Source organism: Paramormyrops kingsleyae, chromosome 18, assembly GCF_048594095.1.
Source record: "Paramormyrops kingsleyae isolate MSU_618 chromosome 18, PKINGS_0.4, whole genome shotgun sequence".
Taxonomy (NCBI): Eukaryota; Metazoa; Chordata; class Actinopteri; order Osteoglossiformes; family Mormyridae; genus Paramormyrops; species Paramormyrops kingsleyae.
The window spans coordinates 24,522,107-24,543,594 of NC_132814.1; the positions used below are offsets into that span (position 1 = coordinate 24,522,107).

Consider the following 21,488-nt stretch of genomic DNA (forward strand, 5'->3'; position numbering starts at 1 on the left):
AAGATTCTCAAGCTGGTGCTCTTATTTACATGATATTTAAGTGCATCATGGGCTGCAAACGCCATCAGACCTGGTCTACAAATGCTCCCAAGAAAAAAGGAAAGTAGTAGACCTTGTAACAGAATTAAAAGTAATAAAACAACACAAAGAAGAAAAATATGTAAATGCTATTGGATGACCAGTTAATGAGTGCTCAACATATGTGGGACCTCCTTCAGGACAGCTGGAAAAGCATCCCAGGAAGCCACTTCATGAACCAGTAGGAATTTGAACTGGCAACCTTTTGAGTCCCAATCCACAGAACTGCCACGACCCCCTACCTCAATCACCAACACTGCTTTGGACATTGCTTGATTCCTTATATGCTATTTTATAGTTTGATATCTTTACAGTTATTCTAAAATGTAGGGAATAGTACAAATAAACCTTTCTATGGTAACATTTTGACTGGTACTGTATGTATCATCAATATTCATAAATTAAAATAGACATAAGTAAATATTCAGCACTGTTATAGATATAATTCTTCACATTTGTGCATGCTTTTGTCTAAGTCAGAACAGATGTATCTTACTTGAAGAAATCCTGTCCCAAATCAAGACAAGTGCTGACATGTTCTATGTGCTTTGAAAATCTAAATATTACCTAAATAATTTTAAGAAGTCCCTATGTGAAGAAATCTGTCTCCATGTCTTGTAAATGTTGTGTCTTGCAACGTTTTTATTAAGTATTCTAGAAAACGTTAATTTCCTTAAAAATCCGTTTTTTTAACGGTTGGAACATTATAATATTAGATGTTCTATAGGCACTTGTGGGGAGGAGTTAAGAGGCAGAGGTAAGTGATTGGGAAATTCACATTGATTCATTTTACTTGCCTCCGCATCTTATTAAATGTATCAGCGATGTTCTTGCATACCTGATCGGGCAGCCAGTGCCCATCCCCAGTTCTGTATTGTCACTTTGTTTTATCCTTGACGCACACACCTAAGTTTACGCACGGTCATTACCTCTGTCCCTGCCCAGTCTTGTAAAAAGGGAAAAGAAAAATATGTGCGATGATGTCAAGCTTTTCCAGTTATAAACTGATAGACGTCACCATGTTTTTCATGTGGAAGAGCTTGTTGAGCAAGCAAGTGTAGCAGACTGGGGAGCTATGGGAATTTACGGGGAAAATTAAAAAGTCCAGTTTCAAGTGCTATTTAAACATAGATCCTAGATCCTATTTGTTTAATTTAACTGTTGACCTTTAATTTATACTGTAAGGATAAGGCAAGACTCACATGATGATTATGATTTAAAGCTATTCTGAAAAGAAACTATTTTACATTGACATATAATATATACTATAGTTACAATGTATTATTATGCAATCAACACGTTAGGGCTCTGACGGGTATTTTTAATGTCACCTTTTCGTTATGACAACTGCATGCTGCCTATAATGCACTGTGGTGAATCCGCCTATATAGGTACCCAAACAGGTTTTCAGAGTGTTATGTTCTGGCTTGCATTTGTAAATAAGATTAAGGTGTGGGTTGGCCATTTAAAAAAAAATTGTTGCAACGGCGGGTGTAGTTACAGACTTCAGTTTAAATTTGTTTCTTGGGAAGAGGTAAGGTTCAATATTTTGTTTTTAATTGCTGAGCTATTTACATATTATGTTTTGTAACATGTCCCAAAAGGGGTTTATGGTAATGTTTTTTATTTGTATATGTCACGTCTATTAAAATAATCTCATGGGTAATGATAGTATAGTCGTCCCTCTGTATTCGCGAATTTCATATTCGCGGGTTCGGTTATTCGCGTGTTGGCAGTCAAAAATGAAACGGGATTTTTTTGGACGACGGGTAAGCAAAAAATATATGAACAGCACCGAAAATGATTTGGATTACATAGAATCATATAATATATAAATATTAGTCCTATGTCATATTTGATAGTGTAAGTGCATACAATCTCTTTAATATTAAGTTATTTTTTAGAAAGAAAGAAAGAAAGAAAACTGCAGGATTTAAATAAGTATCTTGACTTGAATAACCATCTTTGTGCCGTTTTGTCTCTAAAATGTTAAAGAGTAGAAAAGACACATGCAATGTTTAGAGTGTAAAAAGTACTTAATAATCAGACTTTACACTAAATAATCTAACTTTATTCTACAGATTGAGTGAAATAGTTAGTACAGCCAAATTCAAGATTGACATTTCAAGACAGTTTGAAACTTAATGTTCTCATTGGTTTTAAATCTTTCAAAATATGACTATATATTATACGAGATATTAAACATAACTTTTTATTCCTTTACAATATGTTAATAAAATAAAGGAAATTAGGAACTCGTAGCAGATCCTTTTTGTAGAATAATATATGTTATAATAATGTATTAAATCATTCATTTTATCATTGAACACATTTGCAAAAATATCTTCAAACCCTAACAGCATCCAGACTTGACATCTAGAGGGTGATGCTAATCAAATCGGTTCATCGCAATTCTTTAAACTGCTGTATACTGTACTGTATGTTTGTAGCTAAAACTGAGTGCCACTAGAAATAGGCCTAATGATGCCCTTGAGCTAACATAAGAATTTGTTCAAATCAAGCTTCACACACCACAGTTGTGCTACAGATGGCCAGTATAGTGCTAGGACAAGCTCACAATCTTTAATGGAAAGAACAGTTTGGACATTCAAATGATCAATGGGTTTCATTGAATAAAATTCACCTTGAGTACCTCAGATGAACAACTTTTCTAATATCGATTAATTGGGTTAAGAGCTGCAGGGACGTCCTGTGGCTACTGCATTTGCCAGACACTCGGTGAGGGAAATTCACAGGCTATATTGCATTTGTAAGATAAGCTGAGATCCCAGCAGTCACTAGCTGAAATATTCAGAGATATTAGCTGTCATTTGAATCTCAAGTCATCAATTTTTATTAAGTCATCAATAACTAAATATTAAATTTGTTATAGTTGTAAGGAACCAAGTGTCACAATATGCAGAGCTTTTTTTCTGGTGTTATTGTCAATCAGTACAGGCTAGAGAACACTTTGAACAGTTGTTTTCCATTTTAAGAGAGTGCATAGTTTTATTGAATTACAATATGGATATGTAACCTTTTGTAACAATTTGTAACCTGTTTTAATAGCATTTCTTAATTGTTTTGTAATTGTAAATCATAATATTCATTAAGTAACAAGATAGTGGCATTTAGGGAATTGTTTATGGTTTATGCATAAATAGAATTCACAAACAATGACTGACATTTGGCAGGAGTAACATTCAGCTTCATAGTTTAAATTGCATTGCATACTGCAGGGGCGCTAAGAGAATGTAGTAACTGGGGATGTTTCATTAATCCATTTTCCGGCTGCTTAGTTGGTACCAGGGGTCTGTTCAATTCAATTCAATTCAATTCAATAGGTTTATTTCACTTGGCGTCTTTTCATTCATTATTACTTCACAAACAAACATCAAATAGAAACAGTCAAGTGAAAAAGGGGGAGGAAGAAGAACAATCTTATATAACCTGCCCCTTTCTATGAAATACAAAGTAATTTACTACATGGCCTTACAAACATACATCATCTTATTTCCTTTTTTTGTTTTTTATTTATTTGCATTTATTATTACAATTAAACATGTCAATATCCTTCATTATTAACTCAACTCATAAGATTTTATAATGTTTTCTTTATGAAGTTTCCTAAATTGACCAATTGGACATAGAAACAGCATGGCTGGGATGTATTGCATTGTGGGGACCAAATATCCCCACTATGTGATAAATCCTGTCATTTTTACCTTATAGGGTATTTATTTTGGTCCCCACAAGGGGGAACTCAAATTAATAAAAGTTAGTGCAATCAAAAATTAAAATAGCCTAAAAAAAGTCTTGTATTTTATTTGGTTACTTATGGTTAAGGATAGGGCTGGGTAGGGGTTAAGGTCGTCCAAATGTCCCCACAAAGATCTATGAATACAATCAAAAAAGTAAAAATGCCAAAAGCCCTGTATTTTGTTTGGTTTGTTCCACTTAAAGAATGAATTAGGATCCTTGTTTATAAGATTGAAAGTAGAACTAATGCATATTATAACAAAATATTAGAATGCAGTAGAACATTATAGAACATTATAATCACATTATATCCATCTAAAGAGTGATAACAACTGGGGAATGTATAAAGTAGCCACTTACAACACAATGCTCAGCAAAGCATATTATGTATAAGATTTGCTTCATTTAGGAGGGCAAACAAATCTGCATTACATGGGCCGGGAGGACGAAACAGGGTCTTTTTTTCAGTTTTGGGAGTTTGACAAACTGGGAAAGATGAAATGACTGAAAGGACAGGCATTTCAGGTTTACTAAAGGCACCTGAATGCACAAGTCCTGACAGAAAGGTGGAATGTGTGGTCTGAATGATGACAGTAGTGAGAGAAAAGAAAAGACTTTTATATCATAATAAAATATAATAATAAAAGTTGAATAAGTAAACAAATGGCTGGCCAGCTGACATTGTTCTGTCAAAGACCATACACACCCTCTAACTGCCTTTCATTGCATTTGTCCAAATCTTTAGCCCATCCCACCATTTACTGTATACCTATTTGTTTCTCCCTGTGCTGATGCTAAAACAGCAGCCCTTCCTTTTCATTCCTTGCTGTTTTCATTTAACCCATTTCCATTCCCATGATCCCAGTGTCACATTGGTCTGTTTGCTGTCATATCCGATCTTACAGTTAGTGACAACTAAGTTTGGTTTCTCTTAAGACCACACTCAAGTGCATCTGACAAGAGATATGAGATTGGTATGGCTCAACCAAATACCTATAACTAATTAATCTAACCTCAAATTATTTAATATATTCATAAGTTGGAGCATTACTTGGATTCACATTTCCATCAAAAATGACATTAATAGAATAGGTTTATCTTTCAGACTGGTTTCATTTTTTATGACAATGCTATGGTGATATAAAAGAGTACATAACCTTATTTTATCTCCCTTGTGGGGTCCCCCAAGGATCTATTCTTGGGCCTATTCTATTCTTGCTATACATGCTGCCCTTAGGAACATTTCCTTTGATTTTTGTGCAGATGATACACAGATACATCCACCCCTGAAACAAAGCAAAACAATTTTTTCTTAATTTAAATTACAAAAAACAAAGATTGTGTTGTTTGGGCCCTCTGACCTTTCATGCTCCTGCAAGTAACCATGGCCCTTGGAGAACCTGTAAACCTTTCACTAAAAACCCTGGTGTGGTTTTTGATACGACCCTTAAATTTAACAAACAGATTAACTCCGTTAACTGTTTCTATCATTCAGGGCTGTTAGCTAAATTTAAGCCTATTCTTTCTGTAGCTGATTTTGAAATCTATGCTTTTGTCTCCTCTTGGCCCGGCTATTGCAGTTCATTATACACAGGAGACAGCCAATTGTCCCTTGCTTGTTTACAATTAGTTCAGAACACTGTGGCCAGGCTCCCAACAGGCACATGAGAACATAATCATGTGTCACACCCATCTTTGCCTCTCTCCACTGGCTTCCTGTTCCCTACAGGATCAATTTTAAAATCTTATAGTTTGTTCTTAAGTCTCTGAATAGTTTAGCCCCCTCTTATTTTGCAGACCTCCTGATGACTTAGGTCCTCTAATCAGGTGTTGCTGGTCGAGATTTAAACTGACTGTGTCTTTTTGGTAGTTACCCCCAAGCTTTGGAATGATCTAATCCTTTATATGAGAGCTGCACCAACTTTGGTCACATTTAAATCCAGACTGATAACATATCTTTTCTTTTAAATTATCATGTTTGTCTTATTTGTTTGTTTGTTTATTCTGTTTGTTTCATGGATATTTTGTCTATTTATGGGATTTGTACAGCATTTTGATCAACTGCTGTTACTATAAATGTACTTTATAAATAAAATTGACTTGACTTGCTATCATTCTTGATATTCTTGACCTCAAATGCGTAATTCATGCATTACTTAAATATATACAGTCAACCCTTCTGCATCTCAACTTTCCCCATCATTTCAATAGGCCTATATTGGCAGGTTGGCATAAGAAATTAAAAGGGAATTTTTTGGGAGTCTTGAGAAAGCTGGAAGCGCCACAGAAAAAGTTTTATTAACTCATAAATGTATAAAATATGCATTCAGTGCTGGTTGGAAGGACACTAAGCGTGTTTACTAGAGATGGGGGGAAAACTCGATTCAGTTATGTATGGCAAATCTTTTGTGCAGCGATTCATGTATCACCACACTAACTCCGAAATTGTTTTTTTTTATTTTTTTTTATCAATTTACAATTTCTATGTATTTGGATTCAAAGTGGAGAAATGTTGCAGTTCCTCTATTATCCTACAGGTGGTGCGCTTTAGAATACAGTGGAAACCGCATATAGTGATCACACCTGTCTGGGTGAAATTGATCAGTATAAGCAGATGATCATTATAACCAATTGTTTTTTCTTTCTGTATGTCTCAGGCAGATTTCAATCTGCACATTTGTATATTTATTGCATGAATATAAGGTAATAGAACAGACAGCATTGCTATTTACTGAATACAGTACAGCTGTTTAAAACACAAATTAAATCACTGAACTGTATAACTCAAATATGCTATAATACAGTACTGTTTATATAAAATATAGCTTATTGTGGTTTTGCTGCTCATTGGCTCGTTTCTGGCAGTTTATCATAAGCTTTGGCGAGTCTATATTTGCCATTGAGAGAAAATTACTTCTTTTTTCCGTTATGTTTTCTTTGCATGAGGCAGGTAGCTATCAAAAAAAGATGAGTTACTGCCCAGAAAAGTAGGGCTATAAAAGTAAAGTAAGAAAAAAAATGGAATTACCATAGTTTAATTTTTCCATATGTTGTCTTGTATAAAAACCACAAAAGGAACACTATAAGCAAACTACTTGATTACTATAAGCAAATTATTTAAACAGAATTTGTACAGGAATGATTCTATCCCAAGCTTTTTGATCCATATATGTGGTTGATCACTATAACTATGATCATTATAAGCAGTTTCCTCTTATTCTTGCCGGGATATTCCCACATTGACAGGCAGCACACCATTCTGTGTAGTAGGAGCCATTTATATTGTCTAACTTCATTTAGCAATAACCAGAATGGCGGAGGACATAGCAGAGATTTGTGCTATTACTCCACAGTTTAAATGCAATGTATGTGTCACGATTAGAGGCGAAGGAAGACGCAGGGCTGCGAGGTTCTTCAAGGGAACGGGTTTATTCATGAGATCCGGGGAGACATGGACTTACATCACGACAATACAATGACTGATCTGCTCAGACGTACTCAGACGCGGACTAAATACACAGGAATGGGCGAACAGAACAAGAAACAGGTGCTGACAATCCGCGAGGTGGGCGTGGCACACACGAGGATCGGACGGAGCTGGGCGTGACAGTATGGAGGAATTTTGGCTTTCAAAAGTTTATGCTGTTGTTTAAGTTTAAATGCTGTCTTTGGTTTTTTGAGGACGAAAATTATTTGGAGTATGCTACGCTTAATGACGTTCAATTCAGCTGTGCAGCTATTTAATAAAACTTTTGAGCTATGATTCAACTTTTTTACATGTTCAAGGTTTTTAAATTCTAAAAAAAAAATCGGGAAAAAAGTAGTATTGAATTTCGATATTCATCGAATAGCAATACATCGAATCGGCATCACCTAAGCATCGTGATAATAGTGTAGCGCCAGTGAGATCGGCATGCCTCGTGGGCGCATGTATATAGCCCATATATGTACTGTAAATAGCCCTTGTATTGTTGTTGTTATTGTAGTTATGGTTAATACTTGTGTTCCTGGGGGGTATTCCAGAAAGCTTGGTTAACTTACCATTTGGTAAATCTTAACCTCTGGGTTGATATACCCCAAACCCGCATACCATGAGTATGTCGGTTCCAAAACACCTGAGAAGAGTAAGTTCAATCAACCTCCTATTGCTTACCCAGAGTTAATGCGCGTGCACCGTGCATACATAAAGACGTTTTCAATTGATCGCCGATTTCACGAGTCAGAATGGAAAATCAAAGTGAAAAAAAGAGAGCGGCATACTTCACAGAGGCGGAGTTGGAAGTTTTAATGCACGCATATGAGGAATTCAAGCCAATAATAATGAAAAAAAGCAATACGGCTGCATCGGCTAAAGAAAGAGTTGGCTTGGCAAAAAATAAAGGACAGAATAAATGCGTGTGTATTAAATTGCAAATTTGACATCGCCTCCCCTTTTATTATAATGCAAAATAATTAAACACATAACCCTTCCGCATCCTTTTTACTGTTAAATCACTATGAAAGCATTTACTTTTCCTGCCATTCATTTCTTTAGGTTAAAATAACAATGTGTCTCGACTAGGAATATATGGTTTCTTATTTAATAAGGTGTAATCCTTCTGGAGACAGAAGAACTTTGAGCCAAGTCAAAATGAAACACAAAAACATTCTGCAAAAAGGTTATTGATTACACGATCACTTAACTATTTATTAAACACGATTTAGTATATTCTTTCTGTCATGTAGCTAATAGAAAAAAGGCTGAAGCCCGTCTAACTGGCGGGAGCCCACCACCACCTCCCCTCACCCCATCTGAGGGCAACCAGTGGTAACCAGCATTGTACTGTCCTGTAATGATTACCTATAGTTAGTGGAAAAAAGTAATGAGTTTGATGATTTTAACAAGGCAAAAAATTAAGGATACAAAATCAAGTTACCTGCACATTGATACTATGAATAGATTTCCTCCGCTATCTCGCTGTACTTGTATAGTGACAATAAAGACATCTATCTATCTATCTATCTATCTATCTATCTATCTATCTATCTATCTATCTATCTATCTATCTAACATAGTCTCCCTCATTTATTAAAGGAGCCTTAATAGGAATGTAGGTGCCATCAATGCACCCAATTATGAATGAATGAATGAATGCCTTTTATTGTCACTATACATGTATTACATGTATTCCAAATTACATTTGGAAACCCTGAAATAGAAAGTCATATAGGGAAGTATCAAGTGTGTGTGTGTGCAGGATGAATACATGTAGGCTATAGATATAAATAGTATGACTATATATTAAATATGCATCATAGATTTTACTACAAAGGACAAACCTACCACTCTGTGGAATTCCTCTTTAATAACACGCAGAGCTTTATGGACAGGGAACTGTATAAACGTGTGTAAGAAGCGTTAAGTACCAGACATACTGTGCGAACGGCTCTACACACAGTTGCCTTTCCTATATGCTCTGCGTCGCCCATATTGTACAAAAAATGCCCTGACGCAAAAAACCGAAGCGCTATGTACAGAATGTTTTCTGTGCTAAGCGCAGACCCGCGGTTTGGGTTTGTGACATTTGCAATATGCGGTTTCAAGAGATGTTAAGTAAATGAACGATTCTTTTGAAAACTGATAACGCTTTTTCAAATAATCATTAGGAAATGACAAGACATCAATACGCGGTCTTATAACTCTCTCCCGGCGAAAAAAACCTTGTATAATTTATGCCTCCACGTTCACAGGATCGTCATCAAAAGGGCACGCCATGCTCAGTAACCTTCTGCAACAAACTTACCCTGGAACATAACCTGCTCAGTAGCAGGTTATCTTCAGAGAGTAAGCTGCTATGGTTACGTACATACCCAGAAAGTTAACCTCCGTTTTTGGAACCGAAAGTTGAGGTTATCCACTAACTTACCCTTAAACTTACCCGGGTATGTCACATAACCTGCTTTCTGGAATACCCCCCTGATAGTGGCGTGTATGTTTTCCCATGTCATGTGTGTACCCTGTCCGATCTTCGCGTGTTCTTAGCTTGTGTGAATCTCCCTCCGTGTGTGAACCTTACAGTGTCGACGTCTGACCACCTTGTGTCTCCGCTGTTGTATTTGAGTTTGGTGCTGGTTTGGGTCCTGTTCCGGACCGTAATAAAGAACGTGTTCTCTCCTGGCAAGCAAGTCTCCTCGTCCTTCGCTGCTCTCGCGATGCCTCGGTCCACCCGTCGCTACAATATCGTATCAGGAGGTCACTGGTGATTTCCATCCTTAGTGTTTACTGCAGCCGCTCACGTGATATCTCCCAGTGATCTTGTAGTGAACTTCGTGTGTCGTATTTCTCATATCTTTTTGTGCCATTTTGTGCTGAACCTCCCTGCTGGAGGTGCTCGCTTCGTTTCGCTTGCAGTGGAGACCAAAACTTTTATATGGATTTTTCTGATCGCTGGGAGCCTGCATTCTTAACCCTCATGATGTGGAATGATCAGCTTTATAATGCTATGAATGAACTGCTTTATATAAGCAGTGTTTGAGAAGTAATAAAAAAAAATGCAATGAAAATATAAATAAAATATTATGATAAGCTTCTGTATTATTGGTTTTTAACATCTACAAGGAGGATATACATTTACTGATTATGTTCATTTGTGTTTTCATCAAGGTATCAGACCACAAAACATGTCTTCTCAAACCAACTTTGAAATGCGCCTGCTTCAGGCTATCCTTCTTTGGGGAAACTTTGTCATTATGGTGAGTTTTTATTGTTTACTAATTCTACCGGGTCTTACATGTTTCTCCCTAACTGCTGCTGTTCTGTATCTGTACATATTAAACACTACCGTACCATACCATATCCCTAATTAGTATCTTGATTATTGTAAGATTCACAGATCATGAGGGGACATAAGAAGCTGAAACAAAATAATTCAGCAAAAATATTTTCATACGACCACAATAAAACCAAAATAATACCTTAACAGTGGGAGAATACAGCCATACACAGAAAAAAAACCACAATAACACAGATAGACAAGGCAAACTAAAGCAGAATTCCATTACAGCACAGACAGTGGCGAGGAGTGAGTCACTAGGGCTGCATGACAATGCTGCACACGGAATTCTCATGCCAGATATAACTGTTAGAATGTCTAAGAACCACTTTAAATGCAAACTGAGAATAAAATGACACAAATCTACATTTCTATAGGAAATAGGTTTAGTCATCATTGTACCATAGCATTTCTAATCATGACGGAACCATTATCAATTGTAATAATAATTTCTAAATCTATAAAGTCTTTCTATAGAAATTATATCTTTGTGTTAACTTGTGTTTTACTTTCTCTTTTCATTCTGTGGCATTACAGATATATTTTTTCCAAGAATGCGTAGTACAGGAGAAGATCCTGGATAGGATTCCTGTCCACTGAACGGCAAATACATACATACAGACACATCCTTTATGCAATTTAGGCACCAGTTGCTCTAGGGACACTGGATGCTGACCGACCCTGTGCTGTCACCCCAAAACTTGCTTTAATTTTATGTGTGCCTGTGAGAGACTGGGTATGAATAAAGTATCACTTTAAGCCACGTCTTTGCAAACCCGTGGGGAAGGATAAGTGAGTCACCATGCCAACAAGAGGCAAAATGAAATGTAATTAGCACAGTCATAGCTGAATCTGGGTGGCACGGTGGCTCAGTGAACAGATGGAGGGTTTCAGTCTGTATAGGGGGGGTCCTTCTTTGCATGCTGTGGAGGTTTCCTTTGACTACAGACTGTCCCTGATTTAGACCCTGTGTGACTTACAACAACTTCCACATACCATTGAAGTTTTTTTTTTTTTTTTTAATTAAGTAAATGTAAATGAATTAAAAGAAAAGGTTAAGGGACCAGCCAGACAACGCACAAGTCTCTACCCATTAAGATTTTCCCCGTACTTGTATGTTCTTCATATATCATGTCCATTGTGTGATGTCATACTCATGACCAATTACATTAGCAGATACAGTGCTGTAACCAATCAGATAACACAAAACCCACATGAAAGGGTTCTGAGCGCTCTTACACAGAGCTAGAGGCTCCGCTTAGTCAGTTGCCACATCGTAACTGTTTGTCTGACATTATTAATCTAACATTTCAGACCATCATCCAGTCCATGTTGCATGCTTTGTGCCCCACACTCATGTTTTCTGGGATAGGTTCAGGCCATCCTCCCAGCACCACCAACACACTGTGACCCTATTCGAGATTCAAAATGCAAGAACTTTATTGTCATTGTGCAAACACCATGAAATTGCAGTTGCATCAGCCTCAAATGGTGCATTATATTTAAAAGCACACATACATGCAAAGTCAATTTACATAAAAATTAAAACAAATCAGAGCTATAAAAGTACAAATTCTTAGTAATAAATACAATTTATAGGCAATATAAAATATAAATATAACTAAACATCAGGGTACAAAAGAACATCAGCAGAAGTAGTACAGTGAGGGTGCAATAGATAGATATTGAGTAAAAGTGAATTAGTGATGTTGAATGAAATGCACGTACCCCATAGACGATAAGCAGTTGGAAAATAGAAGGACATTGTCTGAAGCAGCTGGCTTTCCATTCTGGCCGTTTCCTCCGATTTCAGTAAAATCCCTGTTCCTTCTTCCCTTCCCCCAATCATGCAGCTTTAAAGGGGTTTTTGTTTTTTAACGACTACAACTAATGTGAAAAGAATGACCTCCCCGTTCAAAATGTATTTGATTGCAAATATTACAAGAATAGTGTATTGATTTTTAAAAGATATTTATTTCCTAGTTGTGTTTGTATTATTTGGGACATACACAATCGTGAAAAGTTTCATTAGTATTGCATATGGTGATGCAATGGGCATGTAATCTCAGGCATGGTGTTACAATTACTGAATGCTAACGCTACTATTTATCATCACAGAATTTTCTTGATTTTAATTCCATAGCAATGATACTTCAGGCATTTGACATTTCTGTTAATAGTATCAATGCTGTCTCACGATAAAAAATAATGGCTGCAAGTCACAGCATTTAAAAAGTTAATTTAATATTAGTCACATTTTAACAATTTTTAAAAATATCTCCAGTATAGTTTACACACCACCTGAAGCGAAAATATGCCCATATACTTGAGGAATATTAATATTACTATTCCCAGTAAACATGTCAACATAGATGTTCCCTATATATTTTTTTTTTTTTACTGTTTTTTATTAATTTATTTCAAACAAAACACTAGTCTTAAAAGTTGCATATTGAATAACAAACTAAGGATTAACTTAAAATTTGTTTGTGATCATTGTGATGAGATTATGCCTTTATTATTGGCAGCTATATAAAGTGTTTCCCGTACTTTCTTCTCTCTGACAGTGCTGTGGGATTGCTCTGATGGCTATGTGCATCTTCTTCGTCTACGATCGCGACCATTTGCATGTCCTGGTGTATTACACAGGAAGTGACAGTATCTGGAGAGCAGCCTGGATAGGCATTTTCACAGGTTTTGCCCTTTTTTGTGTAGCAGCATATGCAATGTATGCCATCATGAAAGAAAAGAAAATGCCCATACTTGTGGTGAGTTTTTGTTCATATGCTAAATGATGTTTGGGATTTAAGGACAAAAATAAATTACAAAAAAATTTTCATGAATGGTACTATTTTATATTTTATATATACATACTGACCATTTAGTTGACTTTGAAACCACTAGATTAGTTTCTACAAATTACATTTATACAAACTTGTTTTTTTATTATTACATTATTTTTAATTTTTTTCAATTTGTTTCCAGTATATTATACTCATGATGATCATTTTCGCCTTCGAAATGGCATCTGCTATCACAGCTGCAACACATGAAGACTGGGTAAGTTGAATGATTGCTTTTAATTGCTATTAATTTAATATAATTATCTAATTGCTTTTAGTTATGTTGCCTCTCCAGAAATGTATCGATGTAAATAGGTAAATATGTGTAACGTTTCTCATTCTTTTCAGTCATAAATCTTGATTATGACATTGTATTAAATATACTGACATTGTATTAAAATGTTTTGATGGGACTTTTTAGTAATAATAATTAATCATATATATATATATATATATATATATATATATATATATATATATATATATATATATAAATGATAAACAATGTGAGTACTTATGTAGTCCATTACATGTTTTATATATTTTGATATATATTTTTATAATTTGTAATGGATTTATTCTATAAATAAAATATTGCATAAAAGTACATTGTCTTCCCAGAGCAGTGATTCTCATTTTTTGTATTCCATCTATAGTTCGGACCAGAAATTTTCCTGACGGAGATGCTACAAAAGTACGATAAACAAGTACTGCCAAGCAACACGAATGAGATGAACCAAATACAGGAGATAACAAATTCATGGAATCAGCTCATGACTCAGGTATTTTTGTAAGGAAATTACATGCCGTGGTCTGTCATGAAGTATGATATATTAAAAGAATTTTTGTTGAATTAAAAGATAATACATTTATAATACATTTTTCTTATTAAAATGTCTCCCCCTTCACAGTGTGTAGTATTTATATCATTTGAGATAAACTGACTATTAGAGTGGTCAGAACTGATGGCCTGATCTTCAGTTTAGAGTACTATATGTCTAAATGAGAGTATGGAAGCATAAACACAACCTGTGTCTCTCACACAGAAAAGCTGCTGTGGAGTAAATGGCCCGCAAGACTGGGTGACGTACAACTCCAGCTTCAGGCAACTATACTCAGATGCCAGCTACCCCTGGCCAAGGCAATGCTGTCAGCAAGATGCAATGGGTGGTGTCGTCCAGTTACAGGGATGCCAGATTGGAGTTAACCCCTATCTGTCTACTACGGTAAATATCACACAAAATTTACTGCCTTACATTTGCTCGACATTCAAACTTAGGTTGACATATAATGATATAGTGTATAAGAACATTTAGTATGTTCTGTGAATTGGGTCAGTTTTGGCAAATATCCACTTGCTAACCAAGTGAGCCCAGAACGTTCTCCAGTCATTCATTATCAATGACTTCTGCAAATGTTCACGCATTGGAAAATGTTCATATTTTGTTTCTTCGTATTTAAAGCACGCATAAGTCAAGCATAAGAATGCAAATATTTGTATAATATACAGGGCATTCTGTGCATTCAAAGCAAAAAAGAGGATCAATTAGAAAAAAATGCATAAGAATACACTTCCATAAATATTCGAACTTACTTATTGCGATACAAAATTCCATTAAAGGGATACCCAACGACCTGCCCATTCTTTCTTTGAAATGGTTGTATTTGTTATGTGGCCAGTAATAATGATCTATAGGGGTACCCGATTAAACGGCTGCAGAGAGTATAAGTGTCATTTCCTTTCTTTTTCATCGTAATCTAGAATAAAGTTACTTTCACAGCATATGTCTTGAGAATTCTGATCAATCTTTAATATATTTTTTGATTAAAAACATTTTGTAATTTTACAGTATGACATCATAAGACAATGTTAAATATTTTTTTATGATGCTAAATTGATCACTTTTTATGATTAACCATTATAATTACTGGTATTATTATTTTGCCTGTATATCTTGATATATTAAAAGTGACAATGTCCATTCTCCCATTCAGGGCTGCTATGCTTACATTGCTGGACCAATAATGACACAAGGCTTGGCAGTCTCCTGGTTTGGATTTGCTATTTTGTGTTGGGTTGTAAGTATATCTGTATATCTTTAGTATATTTGACTATAAATGAATATATATACAAACATACATAAACACACAAACACATGCATATACGTAAATGTAAGCTAGTGATTCAGAAGTCTATCTTTCTTTTGCATTAAGCATAGTATTTTTATTAGTACTGATTTAGCTGAATACATTTATCCAAAAATACTACAGTTTATTTTATAATGCAATATTGGTAAGTACACTGCATCAGCAGGGACCATCTGGGAATTCATAAAATATCAATCATTATTTCCAATCATTCTTATAACTAACAGTCTACTGCAAAGTTTCTCAACCACTGCTCTTATGGCTCAAACTATTTGCCGTGGATATATATTGGGCAGGATGACCATATAATAGACACTCCAGGCAGGATGCAAAAACAGGCTTCAAATATGCACATAGCAAGTATTCTGACTGTAGAAAACAAACATCACCATGAAAAAAAGCGAAATCCTGGACATTTCAAGCTATTTTTAGGTCCCAGAAACAGACAAGTCTGGGGAAAAGAAGATGTGTGGTCACAGTAATAGCAAGTAAATGCGTTCTGTAGTGGCCTTCCCACCCCCAACCAGTTACTGAAAATTACAGAGGGAACTCCCTCGCCCCTGGATATTTTGACTGTCTTTTTTAGGGCATGTTTAGCTTCTTCAAATGCCACCTGGTCAATAGGGGTGGGAATGAGCAGTGAACGTCCGAATTGCATAAATACCTAGGGACAACTATAGACTTAACGTTGAGCTTTGAAGAAAACTGAGAGACTGTGTGTAAGAAAGGGCAGCAATGTTTGTACTGTCTGAGGAAACTCTCTTATATACACATTGACAAAAGCATATTGACCTTATTTTATCATGTTTTTATAGAATCAGTGTTATCCTTTCCTTTGGTTGCATGGTTTGGAAACCTGTCCTTAAAAAACAGAAACTCACTGAATCAAATTATTAAGTGGTCAAGTAGAATAATTGGGGAGCAACAACACAACCTAACATCATTATATACTAGACAGGTACAGTGGATAACTGGCTCAATTTTGAACGGTAAATCCCATCCCTTAAACACGGAGTTCCAACTTCTTCCCTCAGGACGAAGTTTTAGAATTCAAAAGTGCAGAACTAAGAGGTACAAGAATAGCTTTGTTCTTGTGGCAGTCATTCAGCTGAACAATGAAACTACAGTTGGGCAAGGGATAAAGGGATACATACTTGCATACTTCCTCGTATATTTTATCAAATATTTTACACATGTAATTATACTTATGTCTTGTGTGGTTTTGCTTATTTACCTACTGATTTACTTGTCTGTGTGGGTGTATGTGTGGTTTGTTTGCTGGTTATGTGGATGCTGACTCTACTCCTGTAAACTAAATTTACCTACGGAATTGATACTACAGATGTTCCCCAGGTTACGATGGAGTTACATTCCGATAAACCTATCATAACGTGAAAATATTGTAAGGTGAAAATGCATTTTTATACAGTACACCTAAACTAACAAACATCATAGCCTGACCCAGCCTACCTTAAACATGCTTAGAACACTTACATAAGCCTACAGTTTATTTGTTCTCCCTGTGTTCATGTGGGTTTCATCCAGGTCCTCTAGTGTCCTTCAGGGAATTAGTGTCTTTAAACAGTGTGCCCTGCTCTAGGCTTACTGCAAAACTGCACCATGGAAGATTAATGAAAATAGATAGTAATACAGAATTTATACCACTTATTTAAAACAAATTTGGTCCCAAACTCATCCCAGGGTTACTCAAATTAGAGCAATTATTTTAACACATCTTAAACCATCTTTTAATAATGCAATGAAAGTGTAAAGTGAAGTAAAATCTACTTTTGTTTGTTCATTTGTTTGCTTATTTGTCTGTGTGTCTTTGTGCCAGTTCTTAGTCTTGCTGGGCATGATGTTCTACTACACTCAAGTTGATTAGTAAAGAAGATGCTCAATCATAGAAGAAGAAGCAATGGAATTTCTTTCATTATTGTTCCCATAAATAGGTAAATCAAGGTGTTATGTCAAGGAGTTTGTTTTTAATTATTATTATATGTATGGTTGTTATGTGGTGTTTGGTATTCAAAACTGCTCATAATGTTTACAGTAAGGCCTATTTTGATACATGAAAGTTTGTTACTATACTAGTTATGTTATTCATAGAATAATGAATAAAATAATACAATAAATTTGGAAGAATAATATAATTATGCAAAGATCTCTGGACACATCTACCCATTTCCTTCTACAGCTTTTGGGCAATACATAATTTAGGAGTCACATGTTAAGAGAAGATGGCACATTGAATATTTTTTACATATATTTTGTTCTTTTGCGTACTAACTTTTATTGTCCCTAAAAATGTATTACTATTGTTGTATTACACTTCAATTATAGGCAAATTGTACGCTGCAGATCTTTTCCTTGTATTATCAAAGATTTTCCAAGCACACGAGTGTTTAAAAGAGTCTCACACTGTTCTAGAAGATTTCACTATTTATGCTGTTCTGGAGGAATTTCAGAAGCTGTTCTTTTAAAAAATAAAAAAAATGAAAAGTGTCACTTCTCAGTATGTTTTTCTTCCATTACTATAATGCATTATACCCTGATAATTGCTCTGGTCAGGAAGGCAAAAAAAATGTGTGATATGCCTATGAGGCATTTTATTGGAGTCAGGGTTGCACCTCATTAAACAATCCTTAGTTGATAGTTTATGCTCTTTATGCTGAAAGTAAATTGAGTCATTGATTCACAATATACCTCCCCAGGGAGTTTGTAAACATTGCAAAATTTGCATTGAAAAATTAATAGTTTTTGCTAGCACTAACCCATTCCCTATTATTCATTATTAAGGTGTTTCAGAGCTCATTTAACCATTTTTCTCTATGCAGCTGTTATTCTAGCTTAATCCGACTTTGACATTTGATTTAAAAAAGTATCACTACATGACAGGACCTAATTATATTGAAAGTTATGTCATTATAGTAGCAGAATGTAGTGTAACCAATAGAATTTCATAATGTTTTTAATGTGACCAGGAGACCTTAAATGAAACTGCAAGATACTTATGTATGTACTTAAAGGGACATCAAAGGGGATGGCATGTGGCTCGGGGGAATCGGAATGCTGCCAATTGAAGTGACAATTAAGGTCAGCAGCAAGATTTCAGCGCCAGTCCTCCTAGCATGACCCTTGACCTTCCAGGGATTGATTGACCTTTCAGGTGGCCAGGGTGCGTCCAGGGATACGAAGCAGCTGCTCAGGCACCCTGATTTTCGTCTGATGGAACACACGATGCTCTTTATGTTATGCAATTCGGAACGTGATGTTCTCTGCTTGTATAACACATCCAAACCTTGCCATTTGGTGACCTTCACTTAATTCTGCAGCTGACTTAGGCCATTGGTGCTGAAGCTAGTCTATGGCTCTACATGGGCATGAAATGGCACTGAACACAGTCCAAAAAAGGCAATGTGGGTTTTACATGAGCTTTCATCCATAAGTTAGACAGCCCTGTAAAGTATTGTAATCTGCTGATTAACTAGCACTAACGTGAGCAAACCTGACAATCGTTTTGCAGAACACCCCAACCTGGGCCATCCATTCAACACCAGGTTTTCTGAAAATATTAACGGACTGTATTTCTTGCAGACTGTGAGGAAGTGTCTTCCAGAGTATAGGCCCTGCCACCCACAGGGGACAGTCTGAATTTAGGTACAGGAAGAAGGTTAGAGCCTGAAGATCTTAGTGTGTGGGCTGGAGTGAAAAAGAAGGTCAGACAGATATTGAGGGACAAAGCTCTCCATGGGAGAGCTTTGTGGACGATTAGTAAAATTTTATACTTGATTTTATAAGTGACAAGTAACCTCGAAGAATAGGAGTGACGTGGGTGGATTTTCTTGTATGTGTAAGTAAAGGGGCAGCAGAGTTCTGAACATACTGTAGCCTGTTGAAAAGTTTAGATGGGAGGCCAGAAAGCAGAGCATGACAATAGTCAAGGTGGGTAGCATGAAGGCATGGATTAGTGTTTCAGTATCAGTAACACTAAGGGAAGAACAGAGGCGAGAGATGTTACGGAGTTGAAAAACTGATCGAAAATTATGCCCAAGCTATTGACTGTACTTGATGGTTCTGCTCCATTAACATTAATTTGTATCTTAGGCAGAGTAGAGAGGAGTGATTTAGTACCAACCAGAATTTTTTTGTCAGAGATGTAAAAAGTTATGTCATCCAGTGTTTATTTGTACCAGCACTTACCTATAATTGAGTGTCATCAGCATAGCAATGGAAGCTGAGACCATAGTGATGTATGATTTGACCTAATGGGAGCATAGGGATTGTACACAGCCTCTCAAGATGGCGGCCCACCTGTTTCATGGTGCGGAGTTCCGGTGTGAACCAGGGGTGTGAGTAGTAGGGACTAGCATGGATTTAGTAGGTGTGTAAGTGTCCAGAACATGTGAAGTTATTGAGTTATACAGTGAAAGTATCTGCACAGGAGAAGTCAACTCGAGAGCAAAGGAGACCAGATGCACGAAGAGAGTCTGAAAAGGATAACTGATCAATAGACTTAAATTTGCGATACCTAATCACAGTTTTTTGGCTTGTTCTAGGAAAAGAGTAATTCAATTAGAATTCAATTAGTTTATGATCTGAATTACCAGAGAGTGAGCCAGTAGCATGAACATTTTGCAAACCAGAGGAACAGATAAGGTCCAGTGAATGACTCTTGGTATGGGTTGTAAAATCAACATGCTGTACAAAATTGAAACAATCCCATATCAAGCACAGCTGATGAGCAGATGGACAGTCAGTTTCCATATAAATATTGAAGTCACCAACATTATTGCAGAAGACACACAACAAACAAGAATAAGCAGCTCATTGAGGTTAGAGAAAAAATTAGGATGGAGCTGTCATGATAGACCACTGCCAAACCACCACCCCTGTCCCTTAAATGGGGCTTAGACAGAAAGCTATAGCCAGGAGGTGTAAACAGGTTCAGTTGTAAATAGTCGTTCATAGTTTGCCAAGTTTCGAATAGGCAGCACCATGTCCAGATTTTTTGCAGTAGAGAGGTAATTCAGGAAAGCTGCTTTACCCGTCAAAGGCTGACAGTTTAAGAGCACACATTGAAGACTTAAATCAGCATCTTTGCCCTTGTTATTCCACTCTGTAGCGATTGACCGGTGTCTCAACAAGCTCCTTTGATTTAAGCCAGATTCTTGATGAGCTAGAACCCATAGTTACACCCCACTGAAGAATCAACATAGTAAATGAGAAAGTGGAAGCTAACTCACCGACTATGCTGGCACAGGGGAACAATATATAGAGGGAGAGAGGGCTCATGGAGCAGGTGATATGATCAACATAATGTGAGAGAGAGCTCAAGTAGAGAATACACCAGGAAAGTGGCTGTTCTGAAACTGAAATAAGCCAAACTGAGACTGACAAAATGCTAGACAAAAATAATAAACACCGGTGAGAAGCGGCAGCCAAAATGTGCACAGCGTTCTCTCGCCCGGAACTGGAAATAAAAGGTGACTGAGTGAAGCAAAAATGTGAGAAAGACGTGATGCGGCCAAGGACATGAGGTCTGTTTCCTTAGCAACCCCTAGCACCAGCTGGGGTATGAGTCTGATGAAGGCCGCCTGGGAGGAAGTCTGTGGGATAGTTGTACCCCCTAGTCGTTCCCTGACAACCTGCGTCAGTTCATATTACAGTTACAAGGTATGAAGGCAAACTTCACCTTGATTCAGCACCTGGTCAATAACTGGGGCATAAAAAGGGTGGAGAAGAAGAACACCCAGAAGCTCAGGAGAGTGTCAGCACTGACTACTGTGTAGCTTTCCTTCATTCCCATCAAGAATTAACCAGTTGTACTGGAACTTTTTTCCTGCCT

General features: G+C 36.4%; 1 protein-coding gene across 1 annotated transcript; it reads left to right on the top strand.

The window, feature by feature from the left end:
• The first annotated feature begins 1,458 nt into the window (after nucleotides 1-1,458).
• Nucleotides 1,459-18,145, top strand: LOC111855329 (uroplakin-1b). Its single transcript, XM_023834252.2, has 8 exons — nucleotides 1,459-1,612; nucleotides 10,481-10,569; nucleotides 13,217-13,417; nucleotides 13,635-13,709; nucleotides 14,149-14,274; nucleotides 14,539-14,718; nucleotides 15,488-15,571; nucleotides 17,478-18,145. The coding sequence occupies exons 2-8, from the start codon at nucleotides 10,498-10,500 to the stop codon at nucleotides 17,523-17,525; spliced, it is 786 nt and encodes a 261-aa protein (XP_023690020.1). The 5' UTR covers nucleotides 1,459-1,612; nucleotides 10,481-10,497; the 3' UTR covers nucleotides 17,526-18,145.
• Nucleotides 18,146-21,488: the final 3,343 nt, after the last annotated feature.